The sequence below is a fragment of the Suricata suricatta genome, chromosome 1 (genome assembly GCF_006229205.1).
Source record: "Suricata suricatta isolate VVHF042 chromosome 1, meerkat_22Aug2017_6uvM2_HiC, whole genome shotgun sequence".
Lineage (NCBI taxonomy): Eukaryota > Metazoa > Chordata > Mammalia > Carnivora > Herpestidae > Suricata > Suricata suricatta.
Genome location: NC_043700.1, coordinates 49,105,093 through 49,129,688, shown reverse-complemented (window position 1 = coordinate 49,129,688; position 24,596 = coordinate 49,105,093). Strand labels below are relative to the sequence as shown.

The window sequence follows — 24,596 nt, the reverse complement described above, 5'->3', positions numbered from 1 at the left end:
CTATGTTTAATTTTTTGAGGAGCTTCCTTACTACTTTCCTGCCTACTAGATGTTTTGTTTTTGTTTTTAAGATAAACCACGAGTCACCTTAAAGAAAAAAAATCTACTCTAACAGCAGGGCTAGAAAGATTCTGTTGACCTTTTAAAGGTTTCCTCACTATTCACTTTTCTGGGACTCAAAAAAGGCAAACATAGGGCCATGCATTTTATTATTTATTTATTTATTTTAAAATTTATATAATTTATTGTCAAATTGGTTTCCATATAACACCCAGTGCTTCTCCCCACAAGTGCCCCTCTCCATGAGCAATCATCAGAGATTACCATGAAAAATTATATGCCAACAAACTGGATAATCTAGAAGAAATGGACAAATTCCTAAGTGCACATGCACTACCAAAATTCAAACAGGAAGAGATAGAAAATCTGAACAGACCCATAACCAGTGAAAAAGTCCAATCAGTTACCAAAAATCTCCCAATGAATAAAAGCCCAGGGCTACATGGATTCCCAGGGAAATTCTACCAGACATTTAAAGCAGAGTTAACACTGATCCTTCTCACGCTATTACAAAAAATAGAAATGGAAGGAAGACTTCCGGACTCATTCTATGAAGCAAATATCACTTGGATTCCTAAGCCAGGCAGAGACCCAACAAAAAAAGAGAACTACAGGCCAATATCCTTAATGAATATAGATGCAAAAATACTCAACAAGATACTAGCAAATCGAGTTCAACAGCATATAAAAAGAATTATCCATTATGATAAAGTGGGATTTATTCCTGGGTTACAAGGCTGGTTCAATATTTGCAAATCCATCAATGTGATACATCACATTAACAAAAGAAAAGAGAAAAACCATATGATCCTGTCAATAGATGCAGAAAAAGCATTTGACAAAATACAACATCCCTTCTTAATAAAAACCCTCGAGAAAGTCGGGATAGAAGGAACTTACTTAAACATCATAAAAGCCATTTACGAAAAGCCCACAGCCAATGTTAGCCTCAGTGGGGAAGAATTGAGAGCTTTCCCCCTGAGATCAGGGACACGACAGGGATGTCCACTCTCACCACTGCTGTTTAACATAGGGCCGTGTATTTTAAATTGTCATATGTTTTTGCCAAAACTCTTCTCATTGCTTCAAATGGTCCCCTGACCTTGTCTGTTTAGCAAACACACCCCTCACGTTCCTCATCCCCATTCCTCAAGAAGTTGGCATGCTTTTTTTTTCATTGAAAAGGAAGTGTTTTTATTGGGGGGGGATTTATTTCAATTCAAATTAGTTAACATACAGTGTTATATTAGTTTTGGGAGTACAATATAGAGATTCAACACTTCCATACAACACCATGTGCTCATCACAACAAATGGACTCTGTAATCCCCATCACCTATTTCACCCATTCCCCTACCCACCTCCACACTGGTAACCACTAGTTTGTTCTCTACAGTTAAGAGTCTGTTGAAGAAGTTGGCATCCTTAATGCTAAGGAGATTTGGCAGGAGAAACAGAGCTGGGGTCAGAAGGTTTCAAGGTTAATGCTGGGTCTGCCCTTATACAGTGTGATAATTTGCAAGTTACCTAACCTCTCTGAACCTCAGCTGCATCATTGAGAAATCCACCTACAGTTGCTGTGAACATTAAGTGAGATGAGCCACGAAGGGAGCTCAGCACATATGGACTACTGAGTGGATGTCCCCATCTTCTTCACCCTCTAGCACAGTGCCCTGGCAAGGTTTGCTGGAGGATGGCTGACTTAGTGTTGTGGATTAGGCTGATTCATGGAGGAAGGCTCAGAGGGCAGAACAGGAATCATCGGATGAAAGTCTCAAAGATACAGGTTTCAGTTTAGCAGCAGGAAGAACTTTCTAGAAGCAAGAGCTTTATTCACAGAGCAGTCTAGTCTTGAGGGGTGAGGAGACATTTGGCTGGTGAGAGGATTATTGAATAGTGTGTTTATGGTGGTGGTAGTGGAGGGCTTGGGTCAGGTGAGCTCTTGGGTCTCTTTTTTGATTCTCAGATATATGGTGATTTCCATGGAGCTGACAGTCCTCCATAGCCACATCTGGGGCCACTGTAGGTACCTCGTGGCCAAGCTCTGCAGCTGTCTAAAGTTTAGTGAAGGGAGTCCTGACTTAGGATCTTCATCATCATCCTTGTTGTCCTCATCCCTCAGTTGAAAATGATCCAGGAGTCCCACTGTGTCAGGGACCTAGACTAAAAATAGGCTATTTTGTGCCCATACCTTATCCCCTTTATTGTTGGGGGACTCCGAGACTGAGCAGCATGTCTAGTTGACTGAAGAAGGACATAGGAAGTTAGAGGTAGAGCATGAGGTCACTCCAAAGGGCCAGAGGTCGGGTTTAAGGTGCCAGAACCACCCACCCACACACAGGTGGCACATCCAGGCCAGAACACATTAGCCAAAGGGCATGGCTCCTCTTTGCACCTGGACCTGCACCACCCACCACACTGGAGACGTCCTGATGCGGGTCAAGATCCCAGGCACATGCTGCAACTCCAGTTGACCCAGTTAGGAACTCCACCCCCAGGTGTTCCACACCTGGTTCTTCCAGGTGTCCCACGCTTGCTGCATGCATGCAGCCTCATTGCAGGGTGCTCTCCTAGGCTTCATGCTTCTCAGACCTTTATGTGCTGTGTACAGATCCCTTTGATCAAGATGGAAGGGTCACATGGCAGGGCATGTGCTCTGCTATCAGACAGACCTGGGTTCAAATCCATTTACTGGAGGTGTGACCTGGGGCAAGTTACTTAAACTCTCTGGGCCTCAATTCCTTCATCATTAAAATAATGTCTATGATGCAAGATTATGGCGAGAATTATAGATGTCACATGCAAAAATGACAGGATTATAAAGTCCTCACTGTTCCTTACTCTACAGGATGTATACTCTCCCAGGGAAGGTCAGGGAAGATTTCTGTGGCACAGTCTTGATTTCTGGCCTATGCTATCTGGCATAGTCTCACCTGGAGAGCTATAACCTTACTTATTGTTATGGGCTGAATTAGCACAGCGTCTCCCACAATTCATATGTTGAAGTCCGAACACTCTGTGCCTCCTAATGTGTCCTCGGAAGTATCTCTTTAAAGAGATAATTAAAATTAAGTAAGGTCATGTGGGTGGCCCTAATCCATTATGACTGGTATCTTTATGAAAAGAGGTTAGAACACATATATACACATAGGAAAGGCCATGTGAGGACACAGTGGGTAGATGACCATCTGCCAAGAGGGAAGCCTCAGAAGAAATCACCTCTGCTGACATCTTGAACTTGGACTTCTAGCCTCCAGAACAGTGAGAAAAAAAAATGTATGTTGTTGCAACTGCCCAGTCTGTGGTACTTTGTTATGGCGGCTCTCGCAGACTGATATGCTCTGAAATGTCAGTTGCCCATTTGCCCCATGAAATGCTCCTTCAAGATTTCAGCCTCTTTGGCAGATTCCACTTCATCAAAAGCCCTTCCTCTGAATCTAGTGGGACGGGTATTGGATTCAGGCTGCCCTAGGGAAGTTAGTTATCTTCCAAGAAGAGTGAAGGTGCATTGTCTTTCTGTTTGGGCTGGTCCTGAATTGCTGGAGGCTCCCAAATGTGGCGTGGGGTACTTGGGAGCTGGTGGGGTAGACCCAGAACATGGCCATGAGTATTCTGGTAGGAAGAACTCATATAGAGGAGCTTGGGCAAGTAATGCCTCCTGCCAGCCTCAGGCTGCCAGGGGAAGGTGTGGTGGCTACCTTCCATTCTATGGCTGCCTGGATGACATTTCCTGGAAAATCAGAAGTGGCCATGGATGGAACTACAGATATAGTGTGATGACTCACTTGTCCCACCACCTCTTGCCTCTACTAACTGGCCATCAAGGCCCACTTCCTCATGGCTTCAGGATATGGGGACCAGAACAGAAGGAAAGAGGTACTTCTAGCCCAGATGTCTAGGTAAAGCATCAGAGGGAGACCAGGGCCTGCCAGACACTCTTGATGACCGATGCCACAGAGGCCATTCCCGTCCCACCCCCTCACCTGCTGCTACACATGAGTCAGAGATAGGATGTGCAGGGCTTTCTGGGCACCCCAAATCTCTGCCACTTCCATATACAAAGTGGGAGACCTCAGGGTTCCCCTATGTTGCAACATCTCTCTCCTCTCCTCTCTCCTCTCCTCTTCAGAGATTCAACTGGGCATGCAAAACTTGCCCACTTCCTGCGATTTCTTCCCACCAGGACAGAGCTGGCAGCCTTCTGTTCCTCTGTGCTGTGCCTGGTGACTTCCCCCCAGGCCCCACAGAGACAGAAGGGTGGGATCTGCCCAGGGCTTCCTGGAAGCTGGCAAAGGAGGTGCTGTCAACAGTACTCTTTCTTCTGGCCTGGAGTGAAGAACATCCTGGTGAGCCATTTGCTAGGACAGAATCAGCTTATGCTTTTGAATAAAGGGCCACTCTTTCCCTCCTGGTACTGAGGACTGATTGGGTCAGAAAATAAACCCAGCTGGAAGCTGGCCTTTCAAAGCTCTGAATCATTGTTGTACAAACATGACCCTCCTTAAATTTTGTCTGCCAATGTTGTTATCTAGTATGAAAACAGAACTCAACCATCCTTAGCCCCAGATTAACAAAAAACAAACAAATAAACAAATCCTTGGAGAAGTTCCTTTCCAAGAAGAGTGACAATCCACTGTGGAAATTAGTTGAAACAGAAACTGGCACATAAGCTGGTTGGCCAGTGGGACCCCATTGTCTGCATCCTGCTCCCCATGACTTATGACTTATCAGGACCTGATTTGCTATCTTGGCAGCTCTTCCAGCCCCTTGCTGCCTGGGTCCCCTAGCAAGGGCAGTGAACAGATGCCTTCATGAGTGCTGGCTGGCTCCATTAGAGGCCAGTTTGAGGTTGTCTGCCCCTCCATTCTGTTAGCCCAAGATTTGAATGCATCTGCAGTCCTGCCTGCAAGGTGAGGGGGAGACAATAAATAGCACAGACAGTGAGTTCTCTGAGGGGCAGCATGCAGCAGCTTCTAGTCCTGGACTTCCAGCACCCTCTGTTCATCCCACCTCCCTTCTATATGTGACAGGCATATGGGAGTTAACACCTGTTGAGTGCTTACTACATGCCTGTTACTGTGCTATACATTTTGCAGGCCCTGTCTCATTTAATCCTCCCAACTGCTCTATGAGTTAGAACTATTATGCCCCTCATTTTAGAATCAAGGAAATGAAGGTACAGAGAGGTATGGTAACATTTCCAAGGCTACACAGTAATAATGGTAGAGGTGGGATTTGAACCCAGATCTTCTGACTGCAGAGTTTGGTGCTAATCACCCCACCTTGCAGCCTCTAACATCACCTGGACACACCACACTCAATGAAGTCACCCTCGAAGCACCCTAACCTCTCTGCACACAAGGCACATCATCTCTAGGGGTGTCAAATATCTATTCATTTTTTCATTCATTTTCTTCATTTAGCACCTGTGTGCCATATGCTGTGTTTGGCATGGGGTATAGAGAAAAGTGAAGCGGGCATAGACTCCTCCTCAGGAGATCCAGCCTTCCCAGGGTCTAGCCTTCCTTCCTGTCTAACTATGGCTTTTTGGGGGAAGAGTTTAGGGTTGCAAAGAGAAAGAAGAAGGACACCTTGATGTAAGCAGGGCTTGAGAAGGATGAACAAGATGGCCACCACAGGCAGGAGAGAGCTTGCAGGCATGTGGGTGCCCAGAGAAGATGCAGCTGCAGAAATCCAGGTATGAAGTGTTGAGGACATGGCTGGGAGTGGGCCTGATGAGAGAGGGTCCAAGGTTAGCTCTACGTGGCAGAGTCTGGGGACCTAGAAGGTGAGGAGATGAGATAGGGTGTGAGAGTGTGAGAAGGCCCTGGGCTGATCTCAGAGATCAATGTAGGGGGCATCTCAGAGGTGGTGGACAGCATGGGTGGACAGGGCCTGGGGAGGGGCAGGTTAAACTGAGAAAGGATTTGGAAACACCCTCCACCAAGTGGGACTGATGTCAGGTGCCCCTTTGTTCAGCTGGACACTGGTTCAGTTGGTCCCTACTGGGTTGGGTCCCAAGTCAGGAGGAGAGTTTACCCAGAGCTGGTAGGTACCAGAAGTAGCAAAGTGTATACGGGACAACTCCTTAGAGAATATGGTCCAAACCTGGGTAGTGTGGCTCAGGTAACACTAGATAGGAGAGAAAGAGAAGATCAAGATCAGGTCAGGAATTGAGCAGAATGGGAACAGAACTAAGTAAGCAAAGGCAGGAGTTTAGGGAGCAAAGCCAAGAGGAACAAATCAGCACCCTCAATGAACAGTGCTGAATGGTTGTAAGACCTACATTCTGAATGGACAGTTGTACACACAGGAATGCCTGAAACCCCTGAGGAATGGGTATTATAATAATAGCAGCCATCCCACTACATGTTCACAGAGCTTCCTATGTACCAGTCACTGATCCAGTGCTTTACATAAATGGACTCATCTAATCCTTGTGGAGATCCCATGAAGTTGGTGCCATTTAAAATTTTTTTTAATGTTTTATTTATTTTTGATACTGAGAGAGACAGAGCATGAGAGAGGGAGGGGCCGAGAGAGAAGGACACACAGAACTAAAAGCAGGCTCCAGGCTCTGAGCTAGCCGTCAGCATAGAGCCTGACGCGGGGCCTGAACCCACGAACGTGAGATCTGACCTGAGCCAAAGTCAGAGGTTTAACTGACTGACCCACCCAGGAGCCCCAGTTAGTGTCATTTTTGTCCTCATTTTACAAATAGGTGATCTGAAGCACAGAGAGGTTAAGAAACTCTCTCAAAGTCACACAGTGAGGAAATGACAGAACCAGGACTCAAAGTAGGTCCCCAGCAATGTTGAGGACCAGTCCAGCCTGATACTACAGTTGACTACAGAGTGAAGAGGAAAACCCCAGGGAGTAAGGAGGCTTCAGATGAAATTCTATCCCTGTTTTGGGGTTTTGATGAACTTGTTCATGACCTTGCTAGTGTCCCTGTGCTGGGTTTCCAGGAAGCGGTGTGGGCTTGGCTGCCATGGAGATACCATCTTCAGGTACAACAGCCACCATCCTGAATGACACCATGGGGGGCCCAAGGTGTGCAAGACCTAGTTCAGGAAACCTGGTTCTAATGTGGCTCTGGCCCCATGGGTGTTTCCACTGCACCCCATTGTCTATTCCCTGCAAACCCACAGCCAGCCTGGCGTTGCTCTCAAGAGTCAGCTCTCATAAGTCAGTTACCTGGGAGCCGAGCTGGGAACAGGCTTGTGTGCCTTTTTTCTTGCATCCCCACTTCCAAGACAAGTCTTCTAGTTTCCTTTACCTCCTGGGCCTACCTCTGACTGAAGTGCCAGCCTCCTTGCTTTCAGTCCATTGTCCTGTCCCACTCCCTGGGGCACAGGGTCAGGCAGGCAGTACTGGCAGCTGGGTGTCTCTGCTGCCCTTGTCAAAGAGCTGATGCTGCTTTTGTATGTTTGGAAGCTGATCTATAGTGGATGTTGCATGAAGTATATGCAACCACATCTGATCATGCCGTCCCTGAATCACATCCTGTTCTCTCAAGCCTTGGGTCTTTGTCCCTGTTGTTCCCTCCCAAGAATAACAGCTCTCACTGTGTACTTTGAGTACTTATGAGGCACCAAATGCCATGCTATGGGCTTTATGTATGTAACCTTATTTAATCTTTCAAACAATCCTAGGAAGTGGGTGCTCAGGTTTTTTCCACTTTCTAGATGTGTAACCAGAGGCTCAGAGGTGATGTGACTTGCTGAGGACCACACATCCAATAAGGGGCTAACGAGGACTGGAATGTTCCCTTTGAGTGCTGAACCTTCTGATGAATTCTATCTTCAGTGAGTCAAATCTCAAGCATAAGAGGCCCACCCAAGAGCTTGTTCCCACTCAGGGTTTGTACCAACCATGTTTCTCAAATTTTAAGATGATTTAAAAGAAGAAGATCTTGTAAGCTGGAGAGGCCAGGATCAAGATTTGAAAGATGTTAGGAGGAAGGAGAGATGGGCCAACACTGACAAGATGGAATTCATGGGGATAATTGTAAAGTCTTGCAAGTATACTCAAAATTGTCATTGCACAAGGGCAGGATGGGAAAAATCATTCACATTTGAGACTACCTGCCTGATATAAATTAGGGTGACTTTGATGTTGATAAAGGAAATGCACCCATAGGCTATATAAACAGGAGCATCATCACCAGGACAGAGGAAGCAGTAAAATCCCTGATCACTTCACTGACCAAATTGCAGGTTGTTTTGTGCTTGGATTTGGATGACATTTTAAGAACAATATTGACAATCACAAGTATTCCCAGAGAAAGACAGCAAGAAAGAGAACAGTGATGGGAAGGTAGAGGGAAAGGGCCTGTGGGAATTGATGTCACATTAAAAATGATAAAAGCAGGGTTCCTGGGTGGCTCAGTTGGTAAAGCGCTGACTTTGGACCAGGTCATGATCTAGTGGTTTGGAGTTCAAGCCCCGCATCAGGCTCTGTGATGACAGCTCAGAGCCTAGAGCCTGCTTCTGATTCTGTGTCTCCCTCTCTCTCTGCCCCTCCCTTGCTCATAATCTATCTCTCTCTGTCTCTCAAAAATAAATAAATGTTTTAAAAAATACATAAAATATCAAGACACACCAGGGGCACCTGGGTGTCTCAGTTGGCTAAGTGGCTGACTTCTGCTCAGGTTGTGATCTGGTGGTTCATGAGTTTGAGCCCCGCGTCAGGCTCTGTGCTGACAGCTCAAAGCCTGGAGCCTGCTTTGGATTCTGTGTCCCCTCTCTCTCTCTGCCCCTCCCTCACTTGCTCTGTCTCTCAAAAATAAAAACATTTAAAAAACTTTAAAAAAAGAATGATAAAAGCAACTGGGGATGTCTAGTTTAAATGTAAAAACATGAGTCACATTAGATAAAGCACATCAAATATCTGTAGGGCTTGCATTCTGGTTTCAGGGGACAGACTGAGCATTCTAGTAGAAGGTGCAGAAGGCAGATGTAGCTAGATATAAACAAGACCTTACTAATAACAGGAATAGTTGAACAAAGGAATGAGGGACCTTGGAAAGAGGAGGCACCCTGGAGGGTGTTGTCAGAGGCTGGAAGAACCTCACTGGCTGGTCGAGGGGTTCCCTGCAGTAGAGGGAATTAAGTTTCTTGATCAACGGGTGTCCTTCCAACTGCAAAGTTTTAGAAGTCCACAAGACATATATAGGCTGTGTGGGCAAGCTATGCACTAACCAGATATGATTAAAGCTCCAGGGTGATCTAATCTTTTTAATTTGAAGTTGGGTCTACATCATCATTGAATGTTTTTCACGGGCTCAGCCTGTGGAAGGTTCTGATGGAAACTTGAAAGAGCCTGGGTTCCCACCTGCTTGGGGCTGACATTCTTCTTCCCGTTTGTCAGTGTTTGTTCTGGCCATGAGCCACTGCAGAGCTCACCCAAAGAGGTTGAACTCTGGTACCTGCACATTGCTGTGAGCAGCAGGGAGCAGGATCCAGAGGGATACCAGGAAGGCCCCAGAGGTGGGGGTTGAGGGGTGGCTGGTGGGAGATGAAATTTCCCAAGGATCCCTGAGCCAGCCTAGGAGCAATGCCATGTCTGGTTCAAGCCTTCAGACTAGGATCTGTGGTTTGGAGGAGAGCAGTAAAAGGGCACATGGGCAGCTCAAAAAATAAAAAGAGTCTGATCCACATTCACATAAGATGTGTGATTCAGTGGCAGCCACTAAATGGCTTGAAGCAGAGGAGTGACAGGATTTTATTTGTGCCTGAAAAAAAATTACTGTGCAGTCCAATGACAGGCTGCAGAAGTATAAGATTTGAAAGCAGTGGGCTGGTCAAGAGATGGAGGTGGGTTAGAAAGGATGGTGGACTAGGAGCTGGTGAAAAGTGGTGAGCTTAGGGAAGGATATTGCGGCACTGATAACTGGACTGGTGGATGAACTCTGGGTGCAGACGTGTGAGTGACACAGCATTGTATGTCCTATTTGCTGGGCAGCTGTTGGAGACCTCGGTCAGAAGTCCAGAGGAGAATTTCAAATGTGCCACACATTAAAGAAAATATTATGCGGGGCACCTGAGTGGCTCAGTCAGTTAGGCGTCCAACCTCGGCTCAGGTCATGATCTCACAGTTCATGGGTTCGAGCCCCGCATCGGGCTGTGTGCTGACAGCTAGCTCAGAGCCTGGAGCCTGCTTCTGATTCTGTGTCTCCCTCTCTCTCTCTGACCCTCCCACCCTCCCCTGCTCACGCTGTCTCTCTCTCTCAAAAATAAATAAAACATTTAAAAAAGAGAAAATACTATGCTTAAAAATTTCAAAATAAAGAAGTATGGAAAAGTTTCAGAAAGAGCACACCATCAGCACTGTGTGGTATTGGCAAAAGAATAGACAAATAGATCAATGGGGCAGACAGAAGAGAGAGCCCAGAAGTAGACCCACACAAAATATAGGCAACTGATCTGACAGGGGAACAAAGACAACATAATGGAGCCAAGATAATCTTTTCAACAAATGTGCTGGAACAACCAGGCATCCACGTGCGAACAAATGGAATCTAGATACAGACCTCACACCCTTCACAATTAACTCAAAATGAATCACAGATCTAAATCTAAAATGCAATATGATTAAACTTCTAGAATATAACACAAAGAAACCTAGATGACCTTGGATTTGTTGATGACTTTTTAGATACAACCTAAAGATGTGGCCCATGAAAGAAGAACTGGTAATTAGGACTTCCCTAAAATTTAAAATCTCTGCTCTGCAAAAGACGTTGTTGAGAAAATAAGACAAGCCACAGACTGGAGAAAATACTTGATAAAGACACACCTGATAAAGGACTGTTATTCAGCATAGACCAAGAACTCTTAAAATTCAGCAACAACAAAAAAACCCTACCCTGCTTGAAAAATGGATAAAAAAATCTTAGCAGACACCTCCCCAAAGGAGATAAATAGATGGCAAGTAAGCACATGAAATGATGTTCCACATCATAGGTCTTCAGGAAGATGCAGATGCAAGGTGCCACTGCACACCTCCTAGAATGCCAAAATCCAGAGCTCTGATGATACTACATGCTGGTGAGGATGTGGGGCCACAGGAACCTTCTCTCCTTCATTACTGGTGGGAATGCAAAATGGCCCAGGTACTTTGAAGGACAGTTTGGTGGTCTCCAACAATACCAAACTTATTCTTCCTTATGACCAACTGATTTCATTCCTTGTTATTTACCCAAAGGAGTTGAAAACTTATGTCCACCTAAAAACCTGCACACAGATATTTATTGCAGCTTTATTTATCATTGCCAAAACTTGGAAGCAACGAAGATGTCTTTCCATGGTTGAATGGATACTGTGGTGCATTCAGACAATGGAATATTCCTCAGTGCTAAAAAGAAATGAACTATCAAACCATGTAAAGATGTGAAGGAAAATTAAATGTATAGTATAAAGTAAAAGAAACCAACATGAAAAGACTGTATGATTTCAACTATATGACATTCTGGAAAAGGCAAAATTATGGGATGGTACAAATCAGTGGTTGCCAAGGGCTAGTGGAAAAAGAGGGATGAATAGATGGATCACAGATGTTTTCTAGGGCAGTGAAACTACTCTGTCTGATCCTTAATAGTGGATACATGTTTTTATACATTTATCAAAACCCACAGAATGCACAAAACCAAGAATGAACCCTAATGTAAACTAGGAAGTTTGGATGATGATCATAGGTCAATGTAGATTCATGAACTGTAACAAATGTACCACTCTTGGGGGGATGTTGATAGTGAAGGAGGCTGGCTGGTGGGGGAAGGGTTTCTGTGAGAAATCTCTGTACCTTCTGTCCTAAGAAATCGTCTACTAGAAAACAGCACAACTGAAACCGTAAAACTTCTACAAGAAAGCAGGAGGAAACCTCCTTGACATAGGTCTTGACCATGATTTTTTGGAATAATACCTAAGGCACAAGCAACAAAAGAAAAAATAAACAAGTGGGGCTATATCAGAGTAAAAGGCTTCTGCCCAGCAAAAGAAATGATCAAGAAAATTAAAAGTCATACTATGAAATAGAAGAAAACATTTGCAAAGCACATTTCTGATAAGGTGTTAATATAAGGAACTCATACAATTCAACAGCAAGATTCCCAATAATCTAATAAAAAATGGGCAATGGATCTAAATAGGCATTTTCCCAGAGAAGATAGTCAAATGCCCAACAGATCAATGAAAACAGGCTCAATATCACTAATCAGGGCAATGCAAATCAAAACCACAATGAGATATCACCTCCCACCTGTTAGAATGGCCAGTATCAAAAAGACAATAAATAACAAGTGTTGCAGAAGATATGGAGAAGGGACTCCTCATGAACCTTTTGTGGGAATGTAAACTGATGCAGTCACGGTGGAATAGTATGGAGGTTCCTCAAAAAATTAAAAATAGAGCTACCGCATATGATCCAGCAATTCCACTTCTGCGTATATATGCAAAGGAAATGAAACCGCTGCCTTGAAGAGCTACCTGTACCCACAGGCTCATTCCAGCATTATTCACAGTAGGCCAGCCAAGATGTGTAAACAACCTATGGTCCATTAACAGATGAATGGGTAAAGAAAATATGTTTTTCAGCCATAAAAATATTATTCAGCCATAAAAATGAAGGAAACCCTATGTTTGCATCAGCATGGATAAACCTTAAGGGCATAAAGATGAATACTATATGATCTGACACACGGATTTAAAAAATAACTGATCTCATGGAAATGAGACAGACTGGTGGTTCCCGGAGGTGGGGGACAAAAATGAATGAAGGTGGTCAAATAGTACAAACTTACGGTTATAAAAGAAATACATCCTGGGGAATTAATGCATGGCATGGTGACTATAGTTAACAGTATCATGTTGTATATTTAAAAGTTGGTAAGGGAGTGGATCTTAAAAGTTATCATCACAAGAAAAAAAATGTAACTATGTGAGGTGATGGATATTAACTAAACTTACTTTCGTAATCACTTTGCAATATATACATATATCAAATCAGTATACTGTATACCTTAAACTCATACAATGCTGTATGTCAATTGTATCTAATAATAAAACTGGGAAAAAGTAGTACAAAGAGAAATTTCCCACAAAATGCCCCACCATCTCAGAATGCTTTCATGTGCACTACCTAACACAGGGCATTCATAACCACAGCCATCAGAATTGGGAGACCACCCTTGACACACCACTACTAATCTCCAGACCTCACTAAAGTTTTTCCTGTTGTCCATTGTATACTTCCTTCATAGCAAAAGGACTCAAACTGAGGCCACATGTCACATTTAATGGCCACGTCTCCTAGGAGGCTTTCAGTTTAAAACAGTTCCTCTGCCGTACCTTGGCTCTCAGGACCTTAATGTTGTTGAAACTCACAGGAGAAGGACTTTTTTCATTGCTGTTAATTTAATGCTTTTAAACAATTAGATCAAGTTCTGAGTCTTTGCTAGAACCATCAGAGAAGGGTGCTGGGTTCTTCTTTTTAATTCTACCAGGTGGAACATGATTCTTAGTGTGTCCTTTTACTGATGATACCGACTTGGATCATTTCATGAGGGAGGTGTCTGTCAGGCTTACTCACATCCAAGTATTCTTTCCTTTTGTGATCAGTAAGAATGTTGTGGGGAGGAAGTATATAAATATCCTGTTTTCCACCAAGCATCCACCTACTGGTTGTAGTACTTATTGATTATTCTTGTCTGAAAATTACTATGATGGTGGTCAAAGAGAGGTTGCTTGATATATTTGCTTAAAGAATGAATCTGCATCTCACAACCCAAGACAAGGGTGGGTGTGATCACATTCCCTTGTGTCAGGGAGTCACAGGAAGAGATGTCCTTCCTCTTCTCATGAAGCCCAGCACAGGGCAGGGGTGGGAGAGATGCTCCTCTATAAACTCACTTTACTGCTTTTCCCCTCATCCCTGCCAGCAAGCTGCTGCCTGTAAAGGATTCCTCCAAGACATTCAGCAGACCAAAACCTGATACATGGAACAATTTTCAATCTTTCAGGAATGCAATGGGGGCAGTGGGAGTGGGGGGGGGGTGGGAATCAGTGAAGGGTTTTAAGGAGAGGAGTGACATGTTTGATTTCTGTTAAGTGAAAACCAAACCAAACCAAACAAAAATTATGCATCTTGGTCCCTTCTTTTTTCACTAAAATAAAATCTGATTCCATTCTGAGTCTACTCTCAGCTAGCTGCCCCAGAGGTATTGATCTGATAAGAAAATTCATACTTAAGTATAAATGACTGACCAAGAGACAAACATCCTGGCTGCTGTATGAACAGCTTGAAGTTGTGCAAAATTTTCAACCAGGGAGATAAGTATGAAGACTCACCATGAACATTCAGTTTGCTTCACTTTCCAGAAGCCTAGACAGGAATCTTGTTTATGAGCATGTGAGGATGCTAAATAAGGGAAAGAAAGACAGGGACTGCCAGCTCCTCAGAGGGTTCCTGAGGCTGTAAACTCCAGGCGAGTCCTGTCCCCCCTTCCCCTGCAAGGCTTGCTGACCCCTGCTGTGGATGCCCCATACCTTTTGTTTCCTTGAGCAGCTCTTCAGTGAACTTGACCACTTTGACCACTTCCACCCATGGGAAGCCTTTGCCCACGGCAAAGATGATGCTTTCGTAGAGGGTATCCAGCAGAATGCTTCTGCGGGAGTCTCTCACTTCATCAAACTCTTCCCAGTTCAGCAGTCTCCGTAGATACTCCCTACCTTCTGGTTTCTGCAGGGCATGGTATGAGGGACGGAGAGTGAGACTGAGGAATCAAGATGCCACTCTCACTGAGCAAGTCACCACGGGGGACCTCACAGGGTTCCCCATTGTCCTGAAGAATCACCAGAAATGTGAGCATGCCTGGGGAGAATTATGCTTTAATTTCTGGACAGCTCTCTCCCCACTTTCTGGGAAGTTGCTGTTCTTTCTAGCACTGCTCCTTTTTCTGAGAGTTCTCATACTAGTCACTGCAGCTTCAGCAGGCTTCAGGTCCTGAATTATGTCCCTTCTTCCTCTCTAAAACAAAAGTTGACTTTCTTGTAAGTCCACTCTCAACTAACTGCCCCAGAGGTATTGATTTGATAGTGAAATTCACACTAAAGTGTAAATGACTCTGCTTGGTGAGACTATGCTTTAGGAGAAGGAATATGTCTTTTACTTGGTAAAAATTTAGGCACTCCAGCAGGCCAGAAAGGGAAACCTGATCAGAGACCTAGCTAAAAGAACCCATTTCACTTGAGAGTTTCTCTGGACCTTCCAGAAAGGTTCTTATAGGTCATCACAGATGTAGGAGAAGCAAGTGTCATTAAAAGAGGGGGTAAGAAAAGATGTAGCTTGAAGTGGAGACCACTGATCGATGGGGATGTTGCTCCCTTGGGGTGAGGGGAGTCTGGCTGGGGAGCATTTGTGGGGGAACCGATGGCAAAGTTGTTACAAGGGTGAGGACCAGAGCCCTGTCCTCACCCCCTAGGGATTCCTCCCTCACCACCTGACCCAGGCAGCGGTTCCTTGCAGCACTCTTGGACCCCCAGGTTGGTGTCAGCTGGTTGGGACATCTAAAGCAGCCCATGAAAACACATGTCCCAAGGCAGGGAGGGAGGCCACACCAGGAAAGTTTTGCTTGATGCCTGCCCATCAGCTCATGGCTGCAGGTCAGAAGTTAACCTGTGCACATAGTTGCATAAGGTCCTTTTGGTTGAGCTCTGCAGCAGTGCCCTGACTCCATTGTGTGGAAAGCCCGATTTTGGAAGGTGCCTGCTGAGAGGTCCAGGCACCCCTTTGTTCACACCCAATTGGGTCTATGAAATTGATGAAATCTGCTCCCCCCTGCCTTAAAGCAACAACCCTCTTCACCTACCCCCACAAACACACACATTCCCTACACACATTGGCATACAAACCCAAAGAGCTCACAGGGCCCTGAGGCTGCCTGATGAGAGGTGGCCAGCCTCATGGTGACCAGCTCCTAGGGCCTCCCTGGCCCTCCTCAGAATAGAGGCAGGCACAGTGTCTAATGACCATATCCTCCTTGCCTTCAGGCAGGGTCTGCCCTATAGGTTGGGAAAACAACCTCCAAGCTCCAAGGATTGGTAAGCCTTTGGTCTGGAATTCCAGCTGGCACAGCCCCGTTGTGGGCCTCACAGGTAGTGGGCTGGGAAAGGAGTCATGTCCAAGGTGTCTATCTGCGGAAGCACTGTCAAGGGGCCACTTCTCACACACATTTCATTCTTACACCACTGAGCAAACTCCTTATAAAAGCCTCGTTTTCTCTTCACCTGACACTGGTAGACTCTTTTTACTCCCTGGGGTGTTAAGAGTGCCATGCCCCCTACATCCAGTTGCTAGGAGACCTAGCCAGGACTGACTCAGATTTTCTGGAACACTGGGGATGAGTGTTCCAGCTCTGTGAGGTCATAAAGGCCTTCTTCGAGGTGGCTTTCTCCAGGTTTCTTTTCTCCTGGCCCCTCTTCTCCAGCTAGGTTCTGGGTCTCATCCTCCAACACCTGCTTCAGGGGCCTTGATCCTTTTCCTTCCTTTCACCTCTCCCTCACAGGAGGCGAGCCTTTTCAGGCTTTCCTATAAACACTCACAAATGCCCCCACCCTTCATATCTTTCTATTCTATTCTATTTCTATTCATTCTACATGCTGACTCTATGACGGTGACTACGTTAGACATCTCAAATAAGCAGAATCATATGGTATTTGCCCTTTTGTGACCAAGCCCCATTTCTCTCCTTCTTTTCAAGGTCAAGAATTTATCTCCATGAAAAAAGACTGGCCTCCATTTACTGTCTTCATGTTCTTTTGGACTTTCTTCCTACCAAGGTCTAGTTTCATCCCACTTCTTCACTGGCCTGTAGCATCTGTGACTTCCTGTTTCCTGCATTCTGACTTTGCTTTGGGGTTCAGGAAAGAGCTCTGATTAGAAGGCGTCAAGTCTTCTCCTGGCTAGCTTTGCCCTCTGTGTCCTGGAACCCCTGGTGCCCAATGACAAGGGTGAGTTCTGCTTTCCCTGTCTCCTCGATTGTAAGCCATGACTCCATGCCTAGGAGTCTCCATGAGGAAAACCTTGGATGCTGGTTTGGGTTGGCGGCTGAACTGTCTGATCCTGCGGCTGCCTGCATTGGTATCCCCTCAGGCCTCCTTGTCTCTTTGGGGTTGGGCCTACCAAAGGAGATCCTGGCCAGGAGTGACAGCTCCTAGGTTATAGCTCTTCCCTGACTCAGGGAAGAAGTAAGAGAACTCAAGTTTCTAGCATCTCCCACTTCAACTACTCAAAGAAATTATTACCATCACCCCACTGACTCCATCAGGTTGGTTCTGTTCTGTGCCCACCTTTGTTACCCTCATGATCACATTACTTCAAGGGCCCTTGCTGTCTTTCCTGCCATGAAGAAAAACACGCATTGTTCCACTCCTGCAAATTACTAGGGATAAAAGGATAGGAAGGGGATGCCTTCCTTCCCATGATGAGGCCCTCAGGCTCTTCATTCCAACTTACCAATTCTCTTTCTGGCAACCTTCACACCCTTGTTAATTTCATGAAGGCATCCCTTTGCAATGTGCAGCTGCTTTGTCATAGATCCCTTTCCATCTTTGTCATCCTTGACTGATGCTTCTTGGCTTCTTATAAGTTGCTTTCTCCTGGATGACCTCTCTCTCCATGCATTCCTCTCTCCCTTCTATGAAGACTTCTCTTCCTCTATTTGTCCCTGACATGTTGATGCCATCCATTGTTCAATCCTTACCCGCTTCTGTTTTTAAGCTACATGTTCCTTTTAAAAAATTTTTTTTAATGTTTATTTAATTTTGAGAGAGAGCAACAGAGCAGGAGTGGGGGAGGAGCAGAGAGAGAGACACACACAGAATCAGAAACAGACTCCAGGTCTGACCTGTCAGCACAGAGCCTGATGCGGGGCTTGAGCCCATGAACCGCGAGATCATGACCTGAGCTGAAGTTGGCCTGAGCCACCCAGGTGCCCTTACATGGTCTTTTTAAAAACTCTATAATGGAAGCATTTAACCTGAAATCTACCCTCAATACATTTTTAAGTGCACAACATTGTCTTGTTAACTGTAGGCAGTCTGTTGTTGGCAAGGCTCTAGAACCTATCTATCCCACATAACTGAAACATTTAACCTATGATGAGCACCTCTCTGTGTTCCTTTCCTTCCAGTAGCTGGTAATCACCATTCTACATGCTGACTCTATGAGGGTGACTATGTTAGACATCGCAAATAAGCAGAATCATATGGTATTTGTCCTTTTGTGACTGGTTTCCTTCACTCAGCCTAATGTCCTCAACGTTCACAGGTCACATATTCTTGAGGGATTTTTCTTTCTAGATGCATGACTTCTCTGTCCATCCATTGCAAATCACTTCCAAATTTATGCAGTGAAGGTGTTCTTTTCCCTCTATCCACAGCCTGGGGAGTGTTGATGTCCTGAGTCTTTTCCCATAGAATGGATGACTGGGGAGCTGTGCTAGGTTTATGGGGTGTCTGGGGGCTCAGGGTTTCCATGGGGTATTTTGCCATGGGCAGGTGGATCTTAACACAGTGTTTGAGGGGGGTGAGTCCCCAAGTCTAGGCCCACTGGGTAAGTGCTATCCCTGTCCCCAGTCCTGGGGTAGGTCCTATAGGTCAGTCACTGTGCCTGGAAACTGTTTCTCTTTTGACTCCTCTCCTAAGTGGCATTGGGCTGAAGCTCAACACCCTGGACCTAGAGGTGCTTCTTATTTCCTTTTCCATCCCTCTCAATTTTCTCCTTATAGCGACAACTCTGTTTGTTACATCAGAAACTCAAACTAGCTTAGACCAAGTGAGATTTTATTGTTGCACAGAGGTACGATGTCTTAGGGTATGTTTAAGATGAGACTACATCCGGGTGCTTCCATCTGTATTCATTCTCAGAATCTTCCCTGAGATTTTCCTTTACCACCCCCTTTCTATAATTAACTTTTAAATCCCCTCACCTAACTCACTCTCATTGATTTTGCAAAACTCAGTGTGCATGTTAGCTCTTCTGGAAAGTCTTCCAGATCTTTCTTCTCCAGGGTAGTTAGGCGTCCCTCCAACTGCTCCAGCCAGCAACCTGTGAGTCATTCCTGACTGCTCCTCCCCCTGTTCCTTCTCAGACACTCCAAGCTCTACCAACCTGTTCTTCTGTTTATTGAGTTCCTTCTCGTCTCTTCAATCCCCATTGCTCTTCTCTTCATATCCCCAAGTATATACTCTATCAGTTCTTGCCCACCCATCACCCATTCTCTACACTATTGCCAGAGTAAACAAGCATACAAAACAAATATGATTATGGGATGGATGTTGGCAAGAGGGAACTTGCTAAAGCGAGCATAATGTCCTGCATCTTGTTTTGGGGGTTGGTTACTCTGACATGTATCCTCACTTAAGATCTCTGAATTTTGTTTTATGTAAATTATATCTTCCCCTTTCTCTACACACACAAATACATAACACACATAAAATTGAACTATGTCAGTTTCTGGTTTCAAAACTTGCAATTGTTGTTCACAGAGTAAGCCCCAAAGCCTTCATGAGGCATAAAAGGCACCATAATGATTTGGATCCTTCTTTCTTGTCCAGTCCATCCTGGTGTCTATGCCCACTGGCTCCAGGTCTCACCCATCCGTACTTTTCCAGTCCTTCTCTGTCCTCCCTCCAGAATTTTACACATGCTGTCTTCTCTTTTAGAACACTCTCTCCCTCATTCTGCCTCCATCATTCTGGTGCTCAGGTCTCAGCTTAATCATCTGTCATCCAGGGAAAGCTTTCCTGAGCTCCTGTGACATGGTCTGTAGCACTAAATGTATCACCAGCAGCACTTTGAGCATTGTAAGTGTTCACTTAACCATTTGAATTACTTGTTTTAATGCCTGTTTTCCTCTCTGGGACCCTGATGCCTCATGTAGGGCCAGGATGGTGGCTGGCACTCAGTAAGTGTTTGCTAGTTGAATGATTGAAAGCTTCATGAAGTGATATTGACAGGAGGAAAACAGGTTATGGACCTACCTATGCACTTGACTCATTTTGGCCACACCCAATGTTCTTCAATTAAACATGGACTTTTCTCAGACCTCCCCTGAGATTTATACAAAAGCCATATAGTCCAGCACTCTTGAACTTAATGGTACTTGATGTGCCTTTTTCTATTTACTGTTTGTGGAATGAATGTGTGTATCTCAGCTCACCTATCTTACAGACTTGTTTGGTCATAAAAACAAAACAAAACAATTTCATATACCTACCAAGCAATCTAAAGAGTGCTTTCAGTTAGTAAATAGTGAGAGTTATATTCCAGAAGCTTTAACTATCTCTTTTAACTATCTCTCTCTTTTTTAAAAAATAGTTTATTGTCAAGTTAATTTCCATATAACACCCAGTGCTCTTCCACACAAGTGCCCTCCTCCATGTCTATTGTAACTCTTCCCCTTTCCCCCTCCTCCTTCAGCCCTTAGTTTGTTTTTAGTATTCAAGAATCTCTCATGATTCACCTCCCTCCTGCTCCCCAACTCTTTATACCTGCTTCCCCTCCTCATGGTCCTCTGTTAAGTTTCTCCTGTTAGACTTATGAGTGAAAACATATGGTATCTGTCTTTCTCTGCCTGGCTTATTTCACTTAGCATGACACCCTCAAGGTCCATCCACATTGCCACAAATGGCCAGATTTCATTCTTTCTCATTGCCATGTAGTATTCCATTGTATATATAAACTACATCTTCTTGATCCATTCGTCAGCTGATGGACACTTAAGCTCTTTCCATGATTTGGCTATTGTTGACAGTGCTGCTATGAACATTTGGGTACATGTGCCCCTACTCATCAGCACTTCCGTATCCCTTGGATAAATCCCTAGCTATGCTGTTGTTAGGTCATAGGGGAGTTTAGTGTTAATTTTTTGAGGAACCTCCACATTGTTTTCCATAGTCGCTCTACCAGTTTACATTCCCACCAACAGTGTAGGAAGGTGCCCGTTTCTCCACATCCTCGCCAGCATCTAGAGTCTCTTGATTTGTTCATTTTAGCCACTCTGACTGGTGTGGTTTTGATTTGTGTTTCCTTGATGGCGAATGATGCTGAGCATCGTTTTATGTGTCTGTTGGCCATCTGGATGTCCTCTTTGGAGAAGTGTCTATTCATGTCTTCTGCCCATTTCTTCACTGGATTATTTGTTTTTTGGGTGTGGGGTTTGGTGAGTTCCTTGTAGATTTTGAATACTAGCCCTTTATTCAACATGTCATTTGCAACTATCTTTTCCCATTCCATCGGTTGCCTATTAGTTTTCTTGATTGTTTCCTTTGCAGTGCAGAAGCTTTTTATCTTGATGAGGTCCTAATATCTCAGTTTTGCTCTTGATTCCTTGCCTTTGGGGACATGTCGAGTAGGAAATTGCTGAGGTTGAGGTCAAGGAGGCTGTTTCCAGCTTTCTCCTTTGGGGTTTTGATAGTTTCTTGTCTCATATATAGGTCTTTCATCCATTTTGAGTTTATTTTTGTGATTGGTGTAAGAAAGTGGTCTATTTTCATTCTTCTGCCTGTTGCTGTCCAGTTCTCCCAGCACCATCTCTTTTAATCCTTGCAATGATTCCATAGGCTATATATAATAATGATCATTCCCATTTGACATATGAGGAAACTGAGGCTTGGAGAGATTAAGTACCTTGTAAAAGGTCACAAAACTAGTGTTAACAGTTGGCCATATTAACAGCTATTGCAGATTTCAGGATTCAAGAGTTTTCTAGATAAGACATGGATGTTTCAGTTCACAGACTCTAGTCAGTGAGTGCTCAAGTAGAGTTTATGTAACTGTTTCCTTCAGACTATGATATACACTATAACCTGAAGATTTCAAGTACGTTTGAGTAATTCAGGGCAGATCTGACCATTACCTTTTTTTTTCATCCTTTAGCATCATCAACAATTTTTTGTAGTAGTTACCATGTTACAACATTAGATTCTCAGACCTTATTCATCTTATAACTGGAAGTTTGTGCTCTTTTACCAACTTCTCCCCATTTCTGTTTCCCCAACCCCAGTCCCAGCCCCAGCAATCACTTTTAAACTGTTTCTATGATGTTTCTTTCTTTCTTTCTTTCTTTCTTTCTTTCTTTCTTTCTTTCTTTCTTTCTTTCTTTCTTTCTTTTTCTTTCTTCTTTTAGATTTCACATATAGTGAGACCATGCAGTAACTGTCTGTGCTGGCTTTTTTTCACTTGGCATATTGCCTTCCAGTTTTATCCATGTTGTCACAAACAGTGGGATTTTCTTCTTTCTTATGGCTGAATAATATTCCATTACACACACACACACACACACAAACACACACACATCATGTTTTCTTTATCCATTCATCCATTAATAGACATGTAGGTTGTTTTTATATCTTGGCTATTGTGAATAATGCTGTAATTAATATGGAGGTACAGATATCTCTTTGATATTCTATTTCATTTCCTTTGTGTACACATCCAGAAGTGATATTGTGGGGTCATATGTGGTAGTTCTATTTTTAATTTTGGGGGGAATCTCCATATTCCATAATGTTGATCAACATTATTTTTATCACCTTCGTCATCATACTAAGACATCACTGTATATCCTAGAAATGCAAAAACTATGCAGTAAAGTAATATTTAACATATCTGATAGTAAATATTTAAATTAAAATATTTAATATTTAAATCAAAATATTTAAAACAGCTAATAATTAAAAATATTACATCTGGAAGGGAACACAAAGGTATTCTTGTCTATGTCCTTAAATTTCCAGATAATGGAATGAGGCCTAGAGCAAAGAGAACATCACTAGTTAGATATCAGCGTTTGGTCTAGAATTCAAGCCTCTGACCCCATATTTGTTCCATTTCATCTACATTGTGTTCCCTGCCTATGATGGTCAGTTTTATGTGCCAACTTAACTGGAGTGTAGTACCCAGTTATTTAATCAACACTAATCTAGGTATTTTGCAGGTGTGATTGACAGCTGCAATCAGTTAACTTTAAGTAAAAGAGACTACTCTTGATATTGTTGGTGGACTTCTTCTAATCAACTGAAGGTCTCAAGAGAAAAACTGAAACCTCCTGAAAATGAAAAAATTATGCTTTACGACCACAGCATCAACTCCTACCTAAGTTTCTAAACTGCCAACCTGTCCTATAGATTTTGGAATAATTTACATAATCATATAAGCCAATTCCTTAAAATAAGTTTATTAACATCTATCATCTACCATTATCTGTCAGTCATTTATCAATTTAAATCTATCTATCATCATTTATGAACTATAAATCTATAATCATCATCTATCTATCTCTCTTCTTGGTTCTGTTTCTCTGTAGAACCTTGACTGGTTTCCTAAAGAGACTTACCTGGCACACATAATTTTTGTTTACATATATATAGCAAAGGTACATTGAAAGAAAATACATAAGGGAATAAAATTTTCTAAAAAATTCATTTTACTTACTAAGAATGCCCAAAGTAAGGTGAAAGCAGTCTAATAGGACAGTTGACAGATTCGCTATGAGATGCTGGCCTGTGCTATCAAGAGAACTTGAATTTCTTCAGTAGAGATACAGAGAATCCTAGTTGTTCTCCAATATTTATTCTCCCCCTTTGCATTACTAACAGAATTCTCATGTTTGGGGAGGGCTGGCTGTTTGATAAGGTTTCTTTTCCCAGTAAGATATAAGCAGAAGTTCCTAGCTGGTATATCAGGGAAGGGTTTTAAGATGAGCAAATCCACCTGGAACACATACTTTTTAAAGTTTACTTATTTATTTTGAGAGAGAAAGAAGAGAGGGAAGGAGAGAACACAAAGAATAGAGAGAGAATCTCAAGCAGGCTCCACATTGTCAAAAAAAGAGAGCCCAATGCAGGGCTCAAACTCATGAACTGTGAGATTGTGACCTGAGCCAAAATCAAGAGTTGGACATTTAACTGACTGAGCCGCCTAGGCACCTCTGGAACACACATTTTTGTCTCTTTTTCTCATTTACTCTTCCTGCCAAGAACATAGATGCCATGGCCGAGGTCTCAGGAGCATCTTGGACCTTAAGAAAAAGGCTAATCAAATCAGGGAGGTCTTAACCTTGACACACCAAACCAACATCATCAGTTACCTACTTCTAGACTCTTCATTAGACAATGAAAACAAGCCTGTCTGTGTTTAAACCACCATAATTGGGTGTCTTCTGCCACTGAATTCTACCAATTCCTACCTGAGGTAGACTATGGTACCAGGAATGGGATGCTACCACTGACAACCTAATATTTGAAAGTGACAGAGTGAAGAAAGTAGGTAGAGAGATATTAATATATCAGATATTACAGAATAAAAACTAGTAACCTCATGACACATTTGGACACATTTTAAACTGTCACCTGCTGTACCCACATTCTAACCAAAGTTGTAGCATCAGGGAATATGGTAAGAAAAATGCAGATTTCTGGAAGCAAAATTCACACACACACACACACATACACATATGTGTATGTGTGTGTGTGT

General features: G+C 43.6%; 1 protein-coding gene and 1 long non-coding RNA gene across 4 annotated transcripts in view; both read right to left on the bottom strand.

Annotated features, from left to right (window-relative positions):
- Window positions 1-16,421, bottom strand: part of C1H8orf74 (chromosome 1 C8orf74 homolog) — a 33,502-nt gene extending 17,081 nt beyond the window's left edge. For all 3 annotated transcript variants that reach the window (XM_029938586.1, XM_029938574.1, XM_029938580.1), the window contains exons 1-2: window positions 16,346-16,421; window positions 14,606-14,798 (exon numbers count right to left, since the gene is read on the bottom strand). In XM_029938586.1, coding sequence (XP_029794446.1) covers window positions 14,606-14,798; window positions 16,346-16,393 — 241 coding nt within the window. In that variant the 5' untranslated portion in view covers window positions 16,394-16,421. The remainder of the gene's footprint in view (window positions 1-14,605; window positions 14,799-16,345) is intronic.
- LOC115290783 lies at window positions 4,760-6,178 on the bottom strand. Its single transcript, XR_003908194.1, has 3 exons — window positions 6,168-6,178; window positions 5,651-5,791; window positions 4,760-4,962 (listed from the first exon to the last, which is right to left on the bottom strand). It is a non-coding gene; the product is annotated as an uncharacterized LOC115290783 (long non-coding RNA).
- Window positions 16,422-24,596: the final 8,175 nt, after the last annotated feature.